The sequence below is a fragment of the Jaculus jaculus genome, chromosome 13 (genome assembly GCF_020740685.1).
Source record: "Jaculus jaculus isolate mJacJac1 chromosome 13, mJacJac1.mat.Y.cur, whole genome shotgun sequence".
Classification (NCBI taxonomy): domain Eukaryota; kingdom Metazoa; phylum Chordata; class Mammalia; order Rodentia; family Dipodidae; genus Jaculus; species Jaculus jaculus.
This window is the reverse complement of record NC_059114.1, coordinates 45,079,416-45,099,489: the sequence shown is the minus strand read 5'-3', so window position 1 is coordinate 45,099,489 and position 20,074 is coordinate 45,079,416. Positions and strand designations below refer to the sequence as shown.

The window sequence follows — 20,074 nt, the reverse complement described above, 5'->3', positions numbered from 1 at the left end:
ATTAACACAGTAGAAAATAACTGATGTTCTGGTAAAACTAAGGCGCACATTCAGTCACTGGTATGAACTACATACTTCACAGGTTGAAAATGTAATGCTATGCTGCAAAATGGGAAACATATTTGGCGACATTGAAGGAATTTATAAAACCTGGCACTTTCAGTAGTGTTTCCAGAATCCATATTTACGGTTTAGAGCCACATGATGTCGCTCTTTACCAGAAAATAGATCGAACTGAAGAAAGACTAAAGAGGAAATATAAGCCTGTTGTTCTCACCGGAAAGACGCCTTATCTACCATCTGGAGTATGAAAGCTGGAGGACGCAGCGGCACTGGACTGACCATCAGAAGACTTCTCCTAACCCTGAGACAAGACCACATTAGAGCAAAGCGCTGTGCACTTGAGATGGAATTTTTCTGGGGAAGCGGTCAGGAGTCTCAGTGCCTGCTGCTTTCCTGTCTGCTGCTCGCCGCCTGGGGGACAGGGAGAGGCCAGCTCCACTACTCGGTCCCCGAGGAGGCCAAACACGGCACCTTCGTGGGCCGCATCGCGCAGGACCTGGGGCTAGAGCTGGCGGAGCTGGTGCCGCGCCTGTTCCGGGTGGCGTCCAAGAAGCGCGGGGACCTTCTGGAGGTGAATGTGCAGAATGGCATTTTGTTTGTGAATTCTCGGATCGACCGCGAGGAGCTGTGCGGGCGGAGCGCGGAGTGTGGCATCCACCTGGAGGTGATCGTGGACAGGCCGCTGCAGGTTTTCCACGTGGAGGTAGAGGTGAGGGACATTAACGACAACCCGCCTGTGTTCCCATCCACACAAAAGAATCTGTATATTCCGGAATCCAGGCTGCCTGACTCTCGGATTCCACTAGAGGGCGCGTCGGATGCAGATGTGGGTGTCAATGCTGTGCTGACTTACAGACTGAGCCCCAGTGAACATTTCTCTCTGGACGTACCACCCAATAATGAAAGAATAAAAGGGCTTGGGCTTGTCTTACGGAAGCCTTTGGACAGGGAAGAAGCTCCCGAGCTGCACTTGGTGCTCACAGCCACGGATGGAGGCAAGCCAGAGCTGACTGGCACCGTCCAGTTACTCGTCACGGTCCTGGATGCCAATGACAATGCTCCAGTTTTCGACCAATCACTGTATACAGTGAAATTACCAGAAAACATCCCGAATGGAACATTGGTAATTAAAGTGAATGCCTCAGATATGGACGAAGGCTTGAATGGAGACATTATTTATTCATTTTCAACTGATGTTTCACCAAAAGTGAAATACAAATTCCACATAGATCCAGTCACAGGGCAAATTATTGTGAATGGCTATATTGATTTTGAAGAATGCACATCCTATGAAATTCCAATAGAGGGCACCGACAAGGGACAACTCGCACTTTCTGGACACTGTAGAGTTATTGTAGAAGTAGAAGACATCAATGACAACGTTCCAAAGTTAGAGTTCAAATCCCTTTCACTTCCTGTGCAAGAGGACGCCCCTCTGGGCACCGTCATCGCCCTGATCAGCGTGTCTGACCGCGACTCCGGAGAGAACGGGCAGGTGACCTGCTCCCTGACACCCCACGTCCCCTTCAGGCTGGTGTCCACCTTCAAGAACTACTACTCGCTGGTGCTGGACAGCGCCCTGGACCGCGAGACCACCCCCGGCTACGAGGTGGTGGTGACCGCCAGGGACGGAGGCGCGCCGGCGCTGTGGGCCACGGCCAGCGTGTCGGTGGAGGTGGCGGACGTGAACGACAACGCGCCCGCGTTCGCGCAGGCCGAGTACACGGTGTTCGTGAAGGAGAACAACCCGCCGGGCGCGCACATCTTCACGGTGTCGGCCACGGACGCGGACGCGCAGGAGAACGCGCGCGTGACCTACTCGCTGGTGGAGCGGCGCGTGGGCGAGCGCGCGCTGTCGAGCTACGTGTCCGTGCACGCGCAGAGCGGCCGGGTGCACGCGCTGCAGCCCCTGGACCACGAGGAGCTGGAGCTGCTGCGCTTCCAGGTGAGCGCGCGCGACGCGGGCGAGCCCGCCCTGGGCGGCCAGGTGACGCTGCAGGTGTTCGTGCTGGACGACAACGACAACGCGCCCGCGCTGCTGGGGCCCGAGGCGGGGGTGCAGGCTGCGGGCATGAGCCAGCTGCTGTGGCGCTCAGTGGGCGCGGGCCACGTGGTGACGAAGGTGCGCGCGGTGGACGCGGACTCTGGCTACAACGCGTGGCTGTCCTACGAGCTGCAGCCGGAGGCGGGCGGCGCGCGCAGCCCGTTCCGCGTGGGGCTGTACACGGGCGAGATCAGCACCACGCGCGCCCTGGACGAGGCGGACGCGCCGCGACAGCGCCTGCTGGTGCTGGTGAAGGACCATGGCGAGCCCGCGCTGACGGCCACCGCCACCGTGCTGCTGTCCCTGGTGGACAGTGGTCAGGCGCCCAAGGCGCCGTCGCGCTCGCGGGCCTTGGTGGATGCCGCCGGCCGGGAGGCGTCGCTGCTGGACGTGAACGTGTACCTGATCGTGGCCATCTGCGCGGTGTCCAGCCTGCTGGTGCTCACGCTGCTGCTGTACGTGGCGCTGCGGTGCTCGGCGGCGTCGCCCACGGAGGGCGCGTGCGGGCCTGGCAAGCCGGTGCTGGTGTGCTCCAGCGCGGTGGGCAGCTGGTCGTACTCGCAGCAGAGGAGGCACAGGGTGTGCTCTGGGGAGGGCCCGCCCAAAGCGGACCTCATGGCCTTCAGCCCCTGTCTATCGGATTCTAGGGACAGAGAAGACCAACCGCAGCAGAATGGAGATTTCTTTGGAAAGGTTAGTTTTTCAGATTGTCTCGTTTTTCTTTTTTTAAGGCATACTTTCATTCCCAATTAGGGTGACTTCAAACTCACTCTTCAGTCCAGGGATGCCTGATGATCTTTTTTATCTCAGCCTCTGTGGGATGATGGGACATGCTACCGCTTCCAGCGTCAGAACCTCTTATCCTCCTCTTTTTCTTTCAGTTTTTTCAAGGTAGGGTTTCACTCTAGCCCCGGCTCACTTGGATCTCATTCTGCACATTCCCATGCTGGTCTTGAACCCATCACGATCCTCCTATCTCGGTCTCCTTAATGCTGGAATTAAAGACATGCACCAACACGCCCAGCTTAAAACCTCTTCTTAATCTAAATTGTCATTCCTTGTTTACTGTCATTTTCTTCACATTTTTACTTCTCAGAATCAAATTTATGTGCCTAAATTTCTTTATCTTTCTCTACTTAGTCTCTTAAAATAAAATCTTTTGATCCCAGGCATAATAGTGCGTACCTCCTATTCTAGGTACTTGGAGGGTGAATGAGAACAAACGCTTGAGCATAGCAGTTTGAAAACATTCTGGGACATATATTGAGGCATCATTTAAAAAATAGTGTTTTGGATTTATAGGAGTAGGACAATGTATACATACTACCTTCTTCTGTGTCATTATTTGTAAAATTCACTTAGCTTGGATCTTAATATATATTGTGTTCACTATTTTCAGTGGTAATCATTTACCTTCATCACATAAACATGGATGGATAGAAGTAGTACAGCTCTACCAAATGTCTAAAATTGAGAACCTGTTATCTCCATCTCTTAAAGTCCTGACATCCCCTTTCAAATGGTTTACCCTTATATAACCACTAAATATTACATGTAATAGTTCATTTAATTATATTTCTAGTATTTCTATGAATATACTGTATCAATTTTGCAGTTGAGTTTGTACTGTATTTTTAAAAGTTAAAATTTTTTTTTTATTTACTTGAGCAAGAGAGAAAGAGAGGCAGATAGAGAGAGAACGGGCATGCCAGAACTTCCAGCTGAAAATGGACTCCAGACACATGTGCCACCTTGTGCATCTGGCTTATGTGGGTTCTGGGGAATCGATCCTGGGTCTTTTCACTTTGCAGGCAAGTACCTTAACTTGTGAGCCATCTCTCCAGCCCTGTGCTGTATTTTTATGTGTAGTTCAAATAATGCTGTTCTGTTTATTTGGATGGCCATCTGCACACATTTCTGTGTGTATTTTTTTTTTCAGCATATGACAACTGATTGTCCAAACTATTCTTAGGAGTAGAGTGTCTCACTGGCAGTGCATAGAACTTCCAGTTGTTTTCTGTCATCTCTGTATCTGTGGAGTTAATCATTTTACTGGAAGTGTTTTGTATTATCACTTTGAAATCATCTTTTTTGAGGCAAACCCAACAGACTGGCCTTTGTGTGTGTGTGTGTGTGTGTGTGTGTGTGTGAGAGAGAGAGAGAGAGAGAGAGAGAGAGAGAGAGAGAATTGGCATGCCAGGGCCTCCAGCCACTGCAATCAAACTCCAGATGTGTGCACCTACTTGTGCACATGTGTAACCTTGCACTCTTGTGTTTCTGTGTGTCTGACTTACATGGGACCTGGAGAGTCAAACATGAATTCTCAGGCTTTCCAGGGAAGTGCCTTAACCACTAAGTCATCTCCCCAGCCCTGAATTCATTGTTCATTTACTGAATTTTATGTGAACTTGAGCACTTTTCTGTGTGATCATTGTCCACTTTTATATCTTGTTTTGTTCAATAGCTATTGAAGCCTCTTGCCTGTTTTCTGCTATAAGCACTTTACTTACAGAGATATCTTCCAAGCCTTGTCTGCTTTCTATATTTGTGTGTTTTTCTTTTCTGTTTCTTTATTTTTTCTTTGTTTTTTTTAGATATTTATTTATTTGAGAAAGAGAAAGAAGTAGAGGGAGAGAGGGAATGGACATGCCAGGGCCTCTAGACTCTGCAAACGAACTACAGATGCATGTGTATCTGGCTTATGTGAGTACTGAACCTGAGTCCTTTGGCTTTGCAGGCGAGCACCTTAACCTCTGAGCAATCTCCCCTTTTTTCTTTTTCTTTTGATTTTTTATTACAAGCTTCCATAATTTTAGACAATAAACCAAGGCAATTCTGTCCTCTCCCCAACTTTGCCTTTGCAACTCCACTCTCCATCATATCCCCTCCCCCTTTCAATAAGTTACTGTTACTTTTTAGAGATGTAAAGCTGTTTACCTATTCTGAACACATTTTGATTTTATATTCTACTCTGTGGCGTGTTTTCTTTTATTGAAACCTCAATTCACATATAAAAATAATTATTTCATATATACAATATACTATTTCACCACTCTCTTTTGTTACAATCCTCTATTCCCCTCTACTGAATCTCTTTTTCAGAGTCCAGTACACACCCCTTACACCAATAAACCCACAAAAATCCCTTTTTCTTTCCAGGTGGTCCTTGTTTTACATTGATGTCATCATTTTCCCCTCCCCTATTATTATGTAAATCTTGTGTTGGTATCATCAGCCACTGTGAGGTCACGAGTGCTTCTTTGCTTGGTTTTGGTTCTTTCATTTTGTATTTTGGTGAATAGAAAAGCTTAATTTTAGATAGCCTCAAGTTATAATTTTATTTTTTTTCCTGAACTTTTAATGTAAAAAATAAAATCAATTAAGGGGGAAAAAACACTTTAGTTGTACTGTAGGTTGCAGCAAAGACCCCAGGGTGTGAAAAATGCCATGACAGACTCCCCATAAAACTGTAAACTGAAATAATCCCTTTCTGTCCATAAGCTGCTTTTGGTCTATTATTTTGTCCCAGCAAGAAAGTAACTGATACAGGTAGTGATCACACATTTAGACTGTGGCCCACATGGTGAATTTATGTTAACTTTTTAAAAAAAAATTTTGATTATCATTTTCCATGATTATAAAAAAAAATCCCATGGAAATTCCCTCCTCCCACCACTATCCCCTTTGAAATTCAATTCTCCATCATATTACCTCCCCATCTCAATCATTGTACTTACATAGATACAATATCAACCTATTAAGTACCCTCCTCCCTTCCTTTCTCTCCCTTTATGTCTCCTCTTTAACTTACTGGCCTCTGCTACTAAGTATTTTCATTCTCACGCAGAAGCCCAATCATCTGTAGCTAGAATCCACATATGAGAGAGAACATGTGGCACTTGGCTTTCTGGGCCTGGGTTACCTCACTTAGTATAATCCTTTCCCGGTCCATTCATTTTTCTGCAAATTTCATAACTTCATTTTTCTTTACCGCTGAGTAGAACTCCATTGTATAAATGTGCCACATCTTCATTATCCACTCATCTGTTGAGGGACATCTAGGCTGGTTCCATTTCCCAGCTATTATAAATTGAGCAGCAATAAACATGGTTGAGCATATACTTCTAAGGAAATGAGATGAGTCCTTTGGATATATGACTAGGAGTGCTATAGCTGGGTCATATGGTAGATCAATCTTTAGCTGTTTTAGGAACCTCCACACTGATTTCCCCAATGGCTGGACCAGATTGCATTCCCACCAGCAGTGTAGAAGGGTTCCTCTTTTTCCACGTCCCTGCCAACATTTATGATCATTTGTTTTCATGATGGTAGCCAATCTGACAGAAGTGAGATGGAATCTCAATGTAGTTTTAATCTGCGTTTCCCTGATGACTACTGACGTAGAACATTTTTTTAGATGCTTATATGCCCCTCATATTTCTTCCGTTGAGCTCAAGTTATAATTTTCTTTCTTTATGCCATGAAGATAATTTTCTATGAAATCTTTTGTTTCATTGTTCACATTATATCTATAACCCACATGGGATATGTTGCATTGTTCTGAATTAAGAATTAAACTCCAGGGCTGGAGAGATGGCTTAGCAGTTAAGCGCTTGCCTGTGAAGCCTAAGGACCCCAGTTCGAGGCTCGGTTCCCCAGGTCCCACGTTAGCCAGATGCACAAGGAGGCGCACGTGTCTGGAGTTTGTTTTCAGAGGCTGGAAGTCCTGGCGCACCCATTCTCTCTCTCTCCCTCTGTCTTTCTGTGTCTGTCACTCTCAAATAAATAAATAAATAAATAATTTAAAAAAAAAAGAATTAAACTCCATTTCCCCCTGTACTGCCTCTGAACTTATAAAATCAATTTGGAAGTGTTCATGACTTGTCTTTTTTGAAAAGTCTGAGTCATTCTTGATTGGTTATATGTTTTTTGTAGCATTCATTTTTCTAGGGCATCTGCCTTTTTGGCATATATATATATATATATATATATATATATGTTTTTCAAGGTAGGATCTCACTGTAGCCCAGGCTGACCTGGAATTCACTATGTAGTCTCAGGGTGGCCTTGTACTCATGGTGATCCTCCTACCTGAGCGCTGGAATTAAAGTCGTGCACCACCACACCTGGCTTGGCATAGGTTTTGGTAGTAGTTTCTTAAAATATTTTTCGTTTATGTGGCATCAATCATAATATCTCTTCTTTCATTTCTAATTTTATTTGCTTGTGAGTTTTTTCTTGGTCTAGTTAAAAATTTGTTAATTCTGGGCTGGAGAGATGGCTTAGCAATGAAGTGCTTGCCTGTGAAGCCTGAGGACCCTGGTTCGAGGCTCGATTCTCCAGTACCCACGTTATCTAGATGCACAAGGTGGGGGGGCACACATGTCTGGAGTTCAGTTTGCAGTGGTTGGAGGCCCTGGTGTGCCCATTCTGTCTCTCTATCTGCCTCTTTCTCTCTCTCTCTCTGTCGCTCTAAAATAAGTCAAAATAAAAAAATAAAAAATTAAAAAATTGTCAATTCTGTTTATATTTAAAAAAACCAACCCAGTTTTGTTATATTTTCTATTCTATAGCTTAGTTATGCTCTACTCCCTTTTGTATCTTTCCTTCTGCATTGGATTTCCTTTTTTCTTTAGATTCTTTATTCATGATCTTCTTTTCTAATGTAGATATTTATTACTATAAACATTCCTTTTAGTAATGCTTTTGCTTCATCTCATATGTTTTGTTTTCTTAAAAATTTTTAAAAAATATTTCTTTTTAAAATTTATTTGTGTGTGTGTGAGAGAGACAGAGAGAGAGAGGGAGGGAGAGAGAGAGAGAATGGGTACACCAGGGCCTTCAGCCACTGCAAACAAACTCCAGATTGATGTGCCACCTTGTACATGTGGCTTACATGGGTACTGGAGAATCAATTCTTGAACCGGGGTCTTTAGGCTTCATAGGCAAGTGCTCAACCACTAAGCCATCTCTCCAGCCCATGTTTTCTTTTCAATCTGTCTCAACATATTTTGTAAGTTCCCTTCTGATTTTTTTTTTATCTTTGATACACTGGTTGCTCAAATGTATGTCTTTCTACATATTTGCAAAATTTTAAGTTTTTTTCCACTATTAATTTTGTTCCTTTGTTGTTGGAAAATATACTTAGTATTCCTTCAATCTTCTTAAAATTGTAAGACTTGTTTTGTGAGCTTACATGTGCTTTATCCTGTAAAATAGTCTGAGTGCACTTGAGAAGCATGTGTATTCTGGTGTAGCTTGGTGGAATGTTCTGAGCATATATGTTAATTTCACTTGATCTGTTCAAGTTCAAGTTCAAGTTCTTCAAGTTGTGTTGTTCAAGTTCTCTTTTTTCTTCTTTTATTGATTTCTGTCTTAGGTGATTTATCCATTATTGAAAGTGGGATATTAAAAAGTGTTTATTGGGCTGGAGGGATGGTTTAGCAGTTAAGGCATTTGCCTGCAAAGCCAAAGGACCCAGTTTCGATTCCCCAGGACCCATGTTAGCCAGATGCACAAGGTGGCACATGCATCTGGAGTTTGTTTGTTGTGGCTGGAGGCCCTGGCATGCCCATTCTCTCTCTCCCTATTTCTGTCAAATAAATAAACAAATAAAAATAAAATATTTAAAAAGTGTTTATTTCTTCAGCTTTATTAGTGATTATTTCATTAAAAATTTTCTTTTGTTCATTTTTTCTTTCTCCATTTGAGAGCAACAGACAGAGCAAGGAAGGCAGATAGATAGATAGATAGAGAGAGAATGGGCGCGTCAGGGCCTCCAGCCACTGCAAACGAACTCCAGACGCATGTGCCATGTGCCCCCTTGTGCATCTGGCTAATGTGGGTCCTGGGGAATTGAGCCTTGAACCGGGGTCCTTAGGCCTCACAGGCAAATGCTTAACCACTAAGCCATCTCTCTAGCCTGATTATTTCGTTTTTGAGGTACTTTGATATTGGTAATATCGTTTCCCCCTTTGGTATTCTGGTGTAATAACATCTACTCACCTGTTTTGTTTTTTTTTTTCTGAGTGGCCTCTAAGCATATAAAACATACTTTGTCCTATCAACATATTTATTCTGAGGTAGGAAAGAGTCCTGTGGGCTGAGTAGTCAGAAAATTTGTACCTGCTCCACTGTTGTCTTTCTGTCATGAAGGAGAGACTAATGAGTTGAGTCTGTGGCCTCTGTTTATTGAGTTGCAGGTCAGTTGATGCATCGACACCCCTCTGAGCATTTACAGGTTTTGATCCTTCCAAACCACTCGAGGATATGCTGGGTTCCAATAGTACTCTGAGAGTGAAACAAAAACCAGACCTCCTGAAGTCAGAATGTGGAATGCATTTTCCACTCTTCTTTATCCTGTTACTTCCTCTAATTGAATGGCATGCTGTTGGAAGAAAGTTCCATGGTGAGGGTAACCTGAATTTTCTTTTTTCTTAAAATATATACATTTATTTATTTGAGAGAGAGAGAAAGAGAATGGACACACTAAGGTCTCCAGCCACTACAAACGAATTCCAGATGTATGTGCCACCTTGTGCATCTGGCTTACATGGGTCCTGAGGAATCGAATTGAGGTCCTTTGGTTTTGCAGGCAAATTAAAAAAAGAAATTTTCAGTAATATTCATTGAATAGATTTTCCAAAACAGAACCTAAATATGTTATTCAAGTAGCTTTAATTGTTTAGGAAATAGCATTGATAAAATACAAATATTTAACAGTGTAAATTAGAATAATAATTTGCTTTTTTTTTTTTGGCTTTTCGAGGTAGGGTCTCACTCTAACCCAGGCTGACCTGGAATTCACTATAGAGTCTCAGGGTGGCCTTGAACTCATGGCAATCCTCCAACCTCTGCCTCCCAAGTGCTGGGATTAAAGGCGTGCGCCACCACGCCCGGCTTATAATTTGCTTTTTAAGTGTATTTAAGGACAAATACACTCATTACAAAAACCAAATAATAGGGGTGGAGGGAGGGCTTAGCGGTTGAGGTGCTTGCCTGCAAAGCCAAAGGAGCCAGGTTTGATTCCCCAGGACCCTCATAAGCCAGATGTGTAAGGTGGTGCATGTTCTCGAGTTTCTTTGCAGTGGCTGAAGGCCCTGGCATGCCCACTCCCTTTTCTCTCTCACTTTCTCTCTGCCTCTTTCTGTCAAGTAAAATAAAATAAAATAAAATAAAATAAAATAAAATAAAATAAAATAAAATAAAATAAAATAAAAAAAATAATAAGCTATAGAAAGCTATAGAGAAAAAACGTCAAAATGATAACTATTAAAAGTTTTTTAAATTGAGTTTTGGACTAAACTCTCCCCTAAATAAAGTAGACAACACAAAATAATCTGGTCAGGATGGAGGTGTTATATACAGATGTATAGATATGTATTACTCTCTTCGTACGTGTGTTTGAATTTAGATGCAATGAGACTGTAACCATCTTTTTGACTAAAAAGAAGGGCTATAGAGTCATGGAAAGTGACATTAAAATTGTGTACTACCTAAGAAATACTTCTCCAATCTAAAGTGAGTAGAGCAAAACAAAGTAAAATACCATTTTGTCCACATGATGTCGCTAGACACCACAAGATATTCTCCCCTTTCCAACATCAAAAGGATAGAGTGTACGTTTTACTTAGGAAAACAATCTTCCATTTTGGGCTCTGCCACAGAAGCTCAAAAAAGCGAGGAAATAAAACATATAGTAAATTGGAATCGAGTTTCCAAAAGGTATTGTGTGGTGATGCAATAGACACTTGCGAAGTGGATCGAGATTGCGATGGTATATTCTCAGAAAGAAAGCCCGGGATCCCGGCGCCTGCTGCTCTCCTGTCTGCTGCTCGCCGCCTGGGGGACAGGGAGCGGCCAGCTCCACTACTCGGTCCCCGAGGAGGCCAAACACGGCACCTTCGTGGGCCGCATCGCGCAGGACCTGGGGCTGGAGCTGGCGGAGCTGGTGCCGCGCCTGTTCCGGGTGGCGTCCAAGGAGCGCAGGGACCTTCTGGAGGTGAATGTGCAGAATGGCATTTTGTTTGTGAATTCTCGGATCGACCGTGAGGAGCTGTGCGGGCGGAGCGCGGAGTGTGGTATCCACCTGGAGGTGATCGTGGACAGGCCGCTGCAGGTTTTCCACGTGGAGGTGGAAGTGAGAGACATTAACGATAACCTGCCTAGGTTCTCCAGACAAGAACAAAGATTGGATATTTTAGAGTCAAGAATGCCAGATTCCCGGTTTCCGATAGAGGGCGCAACTGACTTGGATATAGGAGTAAATGCAGCCTTGAGATACAAGGTAAATCCTAACGAATATTTTGACTTGGATGTTAAAACTAGTGAAGAAGAAACAAACATTTTGGAACTAGTTTTAAAGAAAATCCTAGATAGGGAGGAAACACAAGAACATCATTTGTTACTGATGGCAATTGATGGTGGAAAACCCGAACTAACAGGTACTGTTCAGTTATTGATCAATGTATTGGATGCAAATGATAATGCCCCAGAATTTGTTAAATCCATCTATAATGTCAAATTGTTGGAAAACACACCGAGTGAGACATTAGTTATCAAACTCAACGCCTCTGATGCAGATGAGGGGATTAACAAAGAAATAGTTTATTTCTTCAGTAATCTGGTTCTTGATGATGTACAGACTAAATTTAAAATCAATTCTACTAGTGGTGAAATAACAGTTAAGGGAGAACTGGATTACGAAGACCGAAAATTATATGAAATTAATATTGATGCTGTGGATCGAAGTGCATTCCCACTAGCAGGACACTGCAAAGTTATAGTGAAACTCGTGGATGTCAATGATAATGTGCCTGAGATGGCCATAACCTCCCTTTTTTTGCCTATCAAAGAGGACGCCCCTCTGGGCACCGTAATCGCCTTGATCAGCGTGTCTGACCGCGACTCCGGAGAGAACGGGCAGGTGACCTGCTCCCTGACGCCCCACGTCCCCTTCAGGCTGGTGTCCACCTTCAAGAACTACTACTCGCTGGTGCTGGACAGCGCCCTGGACCGCGAGACCACCCCCGGCTACGAGGTGGTGGTGACCGCCAGGGACGGAGGCGCGCCGGCGCTGTGGGCCACGGCCAGCGTGTCGGTGGAGGTGGCGGACGTGAACGACAACGCTCCCGCTTTCGCGCAGGCCGAGTACACGGTGTTCGTGAAGGAGAACAACCCGCCGGGCGCGCACATCTTCACGGTGTCGGCCACGGACGCGGACGCGCAGGAGAACGCGCGCGTGACCTACTCGCTGGTGGAGCGGCGCGTGGGCGAGCGCGCGCTGTCGAGCTACGTGTCCGTGCACGCGCAGAGCGGCCGGGTGCACGCGCTGCAGCCCCTGGACCACGAGGAGCTGGAGCTGCTGCGCTTCCAGGTGAGCGCGCGCGACGCGGGCGAGCCCGCCCTGGGCGGCCAGGTGACGCTGCAGGTGTTCGTGCTGGACGACAACGACAATGCGCCCGCGCTGCTGGGGCCCGAGGCGGGGGTGCAGGCTGCGGGCGTGAGCCAGCTGCTGTGGCGCTCAGTGGGCGCGGGCCACGTGGTGACGAAGGTGCGCGCGGTGGACGCGGACTCTGGCTACAACGCGTGGCTGTCCTACGAGCTGCAGCCGGAGGCGGGCGGCGCGCGCAGCCCGTTCCGCGTGGGGCTGTACACGGGCGAGATCAGCACCACGCGCGCCCTGGACGAGGCGGACGCGCCGCGACAGCGCCTGCTGGTGCTGGTGAAAGACCACGGCGAGCCCGCGCTGACGGCCACCGCCACCGTGCTGCTGTCCCTGGTGGACAGTGGTCAGGCGCCCAAGGCGCCGTCGCGCTCGCGGGCCTTGGTGGATGCCGCCGGCCGGGAGGCGTCGCTGCTGGACGTGAACGTGTACCTGATCGTGGCCATCTGCGCGGTGTCCAGCCTGCTGGTGCTCACGCTGCTGCTGTACGTGGCGCTGCGGTGCTCGGCGGCGTCGCCCACGGAGGGCGCGTGCGGGCCTGGCAAGCCGGTACTGGTGTGCTCCAGCGCGGTGGGCAGCTGGTCGTACTCGCAGCAGAGGAGGCACAGGGTGTGCTCTGGGGAGGGCCCGCCCAAGGCGGACCTGATGGTCTTCAGCCCCAGCCTCTCTCAAGATCCCAGCTCTACAGACAACGTGAGTCGTAAATCTCATTCATCTATAATTTTCTGGTTCTTCAATATTCCGTATTTCAAGTGTTCTGTAGTTTCTTTTTTCCTTTAGCTTTTAAGGATTAAAGTTTGCATTTTAATTATTCCATCAACTTCTTAGTCTTTCCTTAGGTGCAGTAATTCAAATTCTTAAAATTACTTCCCAGGGTGTGATGTTTTCATCCCCGCACTGGGGAGACAGAGGTGGGATTGCTCGGAGTTCAGTCCAGTCTGGGACTCCAGAGTGAGTGCTAGGTCAGTCTGTTCTAGAGTGAGACCTTCGCTGGAACACCCTCTCAAAAAATTACTTCTAGTTTTTGAAGTCTAGCTTTATAATACATCTTTGTATTCAATTTGACTTGTATCACTGTTTCATTTGGTATGTTTTTATTGATACATGTAAACAATTTTTTTTTCTTGATGCAAAGCATTATTTTGGATACAAAGTCCAGCTATGCAGTCCAGTCTGGCTTTGAAATCACTAGATTTCTATACTGGCCTCAATCCTCCTGCTTCAGCCTCCCAAGTGTTACATTAGAGGCATAAGTTTCGACATGCACCCTGCTTGTAACTTAGTTTCAAAATACCTTGTAATATAAACACTTTCATATTTAATCTAGGAAGTATTGTAGGACAAAATTGTGAGACATGTACTTTGAAATTGCTTATTCTCATTGTCTCATTTTTATGACTACACAATATTGTTTTTATATTGGTCTGCCAAACATACATTTTTCCTTTCATTTTTATGAAATAGTTGGCTTTTCATACCAATGATTTGATAATTTAAAACTTTAGTGTTAATGATTCCATTTTAGTAGGTTTTGATTGGAAAATGCATGCAAATTATTTAAAATTTTTTCTACAATATTTTTTGTTTATTTTTATTGATTTATTTGAGAGAGACAGACAGAGAAAGAGGCACATAGGGAGAGAGAGAGAGAGAATGGGTGCACCAGGGCCTCCAGCCACTGCAAATGAACTCCAGATGCCTGTGCCCCCTTGTGCATCTGGCTAACGTGGGTCCTGGGGAATCAAGCCTCGAACCAAGGTCCTTAGCTTCACAGGTAAGCGCTTAACCGCTTATTTAAAATTTTTGCAGTACAAAAAGAGTGAAGTTAAAATTTCCCTTCCACTAATATCACAGAGTTCCTTAATATTACCTTATGAATACTTCAAATATATCTATTTCTGGCGTGTTCTTATTAGGGATTTTTAAAATAAAAATAATCTTTCCTATCAGTTTTAAAAACAGGTTAGTATTGATTTTATTCTTATTTTTCTCTTAATAGATATTAGTTATCATGCCTTTTCTCAATTAATTTTTTAAAATTAGCATACAAATTAATAAATTTTATTTGGGCATTTTCATACTGATGATGGCATTATGCAATATTTATTATTTTTATGTACATATAGGGCCCAATTCTGCAAACATACCATAATTTATTCCTCTCAAAACTTTAACATTGATATTTGTTAAAACAATAATTTAAAGTTTCAGAATCTGGAATATCGTTTTACTTTGTAAATGATTTGCTTTGGTGAAAATAATTGTGATCTCCTTCAGTTGTAAAAATCCTAGCTTACTTGGTTAGTAAACATACTATTTATTGTTGTTTTTTTCTTTTCATATTAGGAAGAAACAAAAATATACTGTGAGGTGAACTCGTCTCTTGTGAATGATATTTATATTTGAGTCTACCATAGAAAAGAATCCTCATAATGACAAGTCATGAGAACTGTTTTTGTGAAAAGTGTGGGTTTAACAGAAAATAATTGTTACATACTTCATATGAGAAAAATACTTTTATTGTCTATTTTTATTCTCATATGGGTTTAATTTCATAATTACCCATATACTATTTTGATATTTGTAGTATTCTAAATGACTCTGGGAACATCCTACAACTTAGAAATGAGGTCTTGCCATTGTGTTAGATTACAGCAAACAGCCACCAACTTAAAAAAATACAGTTAGCTTAGTGTAGAAATATAAATTCACTGGTTTGTATCTGGCATATTTTATTATTATAATTTTTTTCTTTATGGGAGAGGGACCTATTTGTACATAAGCAGACTGGCTAATCATTTTTCCTCCACATAAATAAATAGTGGGTTACTTAACAGTATTTACAATATCATCAAAATTTTAGGCTAAGTAGATTTAATGACATTTATTCTCTAAAATAAATGCGTATGTGGAGGATAGATAGGCTGCAGGGAAACTTCGGATAAAGCCGGTAAAGAGAAGGAATAATAAAAATTACTATAGGTGACCCAGAGAGAATTCATGCCATTAAAACCAAACGTTAATTTTAAAGCTGTGAGTTTGAGAAATTAATAATGGCTAGTAATGCTTCCATATTAAACAAATTGTTTTCAGAAGCTAGCATGTGTGAGTGAAGTTGATAAGAATATAAGAAGGGGATGCAGAAATCTCATTTGCTACACGAGCGAAGGGGAAACCTTTAAAAATAACGGCTATAGAATGAGGTTGAGGTTTAGAGAAAAGGAGACGCTATTAGGAACAGCTGAAGAATGAAGAGCAGTAAAACACAACTCATCCAATTTCCATTGCACTTTAAGTTGATGAAATATATGCAAGGGCAATATTTTAAATATATACTGCAAAGAAATTAGAAAATTTTGTATATAGGTTTGTTGATACGTTACTGTAATTACATTGTTCAAGGTGAGCCTAAGCTACCTAGTGAGATCATGGATATAAATAGGTATATGATTATATATATATTATTTTCAACTATATATGTATATATAGTTGTATATATGTAGTAGCAAATAGTATACACTGAAACACACATCCTATTATTTCTCAAGGAACTATAAGCATACTTGATATTTTCGAACAAAGAAACAGTGACCATCAATGACCTTTAATATAATTTTAAATTATTACCACTGAGAAATGTTAATTCGTTTGTGCCATAATAGAAATGTCCAGACAAGTTTCTTCTGTACCAAAAATACGTAAGATAGTAAATTCTGATTTCCAAGACTAGATCACTCACACCACATTTAAATTTTCTAAATTGGTTGAAATAAATATTTAAAATACTAGGAGGAATTTTGATTCTGTGTGAATAAATTATGAAAGAAATTAGAAGATTTGACATTAGCCCTGTAAATTACAAGCATCTGAAAGTATCACTTTAAGGTAAGTAAGGCAAAGGAGATATTTATTAAAGAATGACAGCTTGGTGCGGTTACATGAATTCGTTTCTTACCCTTTGGAGCCACTTGATGTCGCTGTCCACCAAGAAGTTACATCTCGTACAAAGCCCTTTCCTCTCCTCACTGAACCTTTCCCGGAAGGCTAAATGGTGGCGGATGCAGGAGACTTGAAATAATAGATTTGGAATCATGTAATATCTCACCTTTCTGATGAGAAGAAAATGTTCTGATGAAAATTAATCGAGAAGCATTTGACATGGATTTTACCACAGAAGGCCGACCGGAAACACGTTGTCTGCTTCTCTCATTTCTTCTCCTCTCAGTCTGGGGGACAGGGAGCGGCCAGCTCCACTACTCGGTTCCCGAGGAGGCCAAACACGGCACCTTCGTGGGCCGCATCGCGCAGGACCTGGGGCTGGAGCTGGCGGAGCTGGTGCCGCGCCTGTTCCGGGTGGCGTCCAAGGAGCGTGGGGACCTTCTGGAGGTGAATGTGCAGAATGGCATTTTGTTTGTGAATTCTCGGATCGACCGCGAGGAGCTGTGCGGGCGGAGCGCGGAGTGTGGTATCCACCTGGAGGTGATCGTGGACAGGCCGCTGCAGGTTTTCCACGTGGAGGTGGAGGTGAGGGACATTAATGACAACCCACCGGTGTTCCCAGTAAAGGAACAAACAATATTGATTTATGAATCTAGGTTACCAGATTCTGTGTTTCCACTGGAGGTCGCAATTGATGCAGATGTTGGATCGAATTCAGTCTTAACCTATAAACTCGTTGCCAGCGAATACTTCGGGCTGGATGTGAAAACAAACAGTGATGGCAACAAGCAAATTGGACTCGTGTTAAGAAAATCCTTGGACAGAGAGGATGCTCCTGAGCATAACTTACTCCTCAGGGCCACCGATGGAGGCAAACCGGAACTCACAGGCTCTGTTCAGCTGCGGGTCACCGTGCTGGATGTGAACGATAATGCGCCTACTTTCCAACAGTCGGAATATGAAGTGAGAATACTGGAAAACTCGGACATCGGAACAACAGTTATTAGACTGAATGCTTCTGACCCGGATGAAGGGATGAATGGGGTAATTTCATACTCTTTTAGTAACTTCATTCCACCCATGATTATTGACCATTTTAACATAGATTCTAGTACTGGAGAGATCATAATTCAAAGAAATTTGGATTTTGAAGAGGTGAATTTATATAAAATCCGTGTTGATGCGACAGACAAAGGGCATCCTCCGATGGAGGGCCATTGCACTGTGTTAGTCAAAGTACTGGATGAAAATGACAATGTGCCCCAGATTGCGTTTACTTCCTTATCCTTGCCTGTCCTCGAGGACGCTCAAGTGGACACCGTCATCGCCCTGATCAGCGTGTCTGACCGCGACTCCGGAGAGAACGGGCAGGTGACCTGCTCCCTGACACCCCACGTCCCCTTCAGGCTGGTGTCCACCTTCAAGAACTACTACTCGCTGGTGCTGGACAGCGCCCTGGACCGCGAGACCACCCCCGGCTACGAGGTGGTGGTGACCGCCAGGGACGGAGGCGCGCCGGCGCTGTGGGCCACGGCCAGCGTGTCGGTGGAGGTGGCGGACGTGAACGACAACGCGCCCGCGTTCGCGCAGGCCGAGTACACGGTGTTCGTGAAGGAGAACAACCCGCCGGGCGCGCACATCTTCACGGTGTCGGCCACGGACGCGGACGCGCAGGAGAACGCGCGCGTGACCTACTCGCTGGTGGAGCGGCGCGTGGGCGAGCGCGCGCTGTCGAGCTACGTGTCCGTGCACGCGCAGAGCGGCCGGGTGCACGCGCTGCAGCCCCTGGACCACGAGGAGCTGGAGCTGCTGCGCTTCCAGGTGAGCGCGCGCGACGCGGGCGAGCCCGCCCTGGGCGGCCAGGTGACGCTGCAGGTGTTCGTGCTGGACGACAACGACAACGCGCCCGCGCTGCTGGGGCCCGAGGCGGGGGTGCAGGCTGCGGGCGTGAGCCAGCTGCTGTGGCGCTCAGTGGGTGCGGGCCACGTGGTGACGAAGGTGCGCGCGGTGGACGCGGACTCTGGCTACAACGCGTGGCTGTCCTACGAGCTGCAGCCGGAGGCGGGCGGCGCGCGCAGCCCGTTCCGCGTGGGGCTGTACACGGGCGAGATCAGCACCACGCGCGCCCTGGACGAGGCGGACGCGCCGCGACAGCGCCTGCTGGTGCTGGTGAAGGACCACGGCGAGCCCGCGCTGACGGCCACCGCCACCGTGCTGCTGTCCCTGGTGGACAGTGGTCAGGCGCCCAAGGCGCCGTCGCGCTCGCGGGCCTTGGTGGACGCCGCCGGCCGGGAGGCGTCGCTGCTGGACGTGAACGTGTACCTGATCGTGGCCATCTGCGCGGTGTCCAGCCTGCTGGTGCTCACGCTGCTGCTGTACGTGGCGCTGCGGTGCTCGGCGGCGTCGCCCACGGAGGGCGCGTGCGGGCCTGGCAAGCCGGTGCTGGTGTGCTCCAGCGCGGTGGGCAGCTGGTCGTACTCGCAGCAGAGGAGGCACAGGGTGTGCTCTGGGGAGGGCCCGCCCAAGGCGGACCTCATGGCCTTCAGCCCTGGTCTAACCCCTTGTCAGGTCCAGTCTGATATTGGCAACCACCAGGAATTAAATGAAGATAGACATTCAAGTGTAAGTCTAAGGTTTTTTTAATTAATATAATAGTTTATTTTGTTTTTCTGAATTTTATTGTATGTTTTCCTTTTAAAATTTTTGATGAATTTCCCACTGGTTTTTTTTTTTGGTTTTATTTTTTCTGTTAATATTCCTCATTTGTTTTTTATTGTTGTTTTTATCCTTCTTTGTTTTTACTAAGTCATTGCAGTTAAATATCATCATGTATGTTTTATATCACACAATTTAAAATATTAAAATACAAAGTTTTGTTAGATGTGTCCTTTTATATGGCATTTTAATTTTTTTATTTATTTGATTGAGAGCGACAGACAGATTGAGAAAGAGGCAGAAAGAGGGAGAGAGAGAGAGGGAGGGAAAAAGAGAGAGAGAGAATGGGAGAATGGGTACGCCAGAACCTCCAGTCACTGCAAAGGAACTCCAGACGCTTGCGCCCCCTTGTGCACCTGGCTTATGTGGGTCCTGGGGAATTGAGCCTTGAACTGGGGTCTTTGGGCTTCACAGGCAAGCGCTTAACAACTAAGCCATTTCTACAGCCCTCTACTGCATTTTAAAGATCATTGCTAATGTTTTCCAGATGAATTTTCCAAAAAATGATTTTCACTTCTTTGTATTTTAGCTTCAGGTGAATGACTTTTAAAATATTTAATTAATTTACTTATATATTTATTTGAGAGAGAGAGAGAGAGAGACAAAGAGAGCGAAAAGATGGTGCACCTGTTCCTCTTGTGACTACAAACAAGACACATGCACCACTTCGTGCATCCGACTTTATATGGCTACTGGGGAACAGAACCTGGGCTCTTGGGTTTTGCAAGCAAGTACCTGAATCATCTCTCCAGTCCACAAGAATGATTTTCAACATACTATTTTTTAAAATCAGAGCACAATTATATCACTTATGCTCCTTGCTTTTCTCCTTTGCTTGCTTGTTGTGTGTGTATGTGTGTGTGTTTGTG

General features: G+C 45.1%; 3 protein-coding genes across 10 annotated transcripts in view; all 3 read left to right on the top strand.

Moving 5' to 3' along the window:
• Window positions 1-20,074, top strand: part of LOC101615472 (protocadherin alpha-C2) — a 313,953-nt gene that overhangs the window by 25,669 nt on the left and 268,210 nt on the right. For 2 of the 8 annotated variants that reach the window (XM_045132070.1, XM_045132072.1), the window contains one exon: window positions 83-246. The exons of 4 other annotated variants lie outside the window; for them this stretch is intronic. In XM_045132070.1, the coding sequence (XP_044988005.1) occupies window positions 83-166 (84 nt within the window). In that variant the 3' untranslated portion in view covers window positions 167-246. Of the gene's footprint in view, window positions 1-82; window positions 247-16,586; window positions 19,113-20,074 lie in introns of those variants that run through there. 2 more of the 8 variants (XM_045132069.1, XM_045132061.1) reach the window with 1 other exon arrangement.
• LOC123454174 (protocadherin alpha-4-like) lies at window positions 283-3,769 on the top strand (the record flags this gene model as incomplete). The annotated part of the gene is given in 3 exon segments (XM_045132796.1): window positions 283-2,800; window positions 2,918-2,954; window positions 3,723-3,769. Coding segments are annotated over 3 exon segments (2,577 nt in total), but the record flags the coding sequence as incomplete, so codon positions are not given.
• The window catches only part of LOC101596839 (protocadherin alpha-5), a 239,654-nt gene continuing 230,323 nt past the window's right edge, over window positions 10,744-20,074 (top strand). Inside the window, 2 exon segments of the mRNA XM_045132075.1 lie at window positions 10,744-13,160; window positions 13,162-13,244. Coding sequence (XP_044988010.1) covers window positions 10,881-13,160; window positions 13,162-13,197 — 2,316 coding nt within the window. The 5' untranslated portion in view covers window positions 10,744-10,880 and the 3' untranslated portion in view covers window positions 13,198-13,244.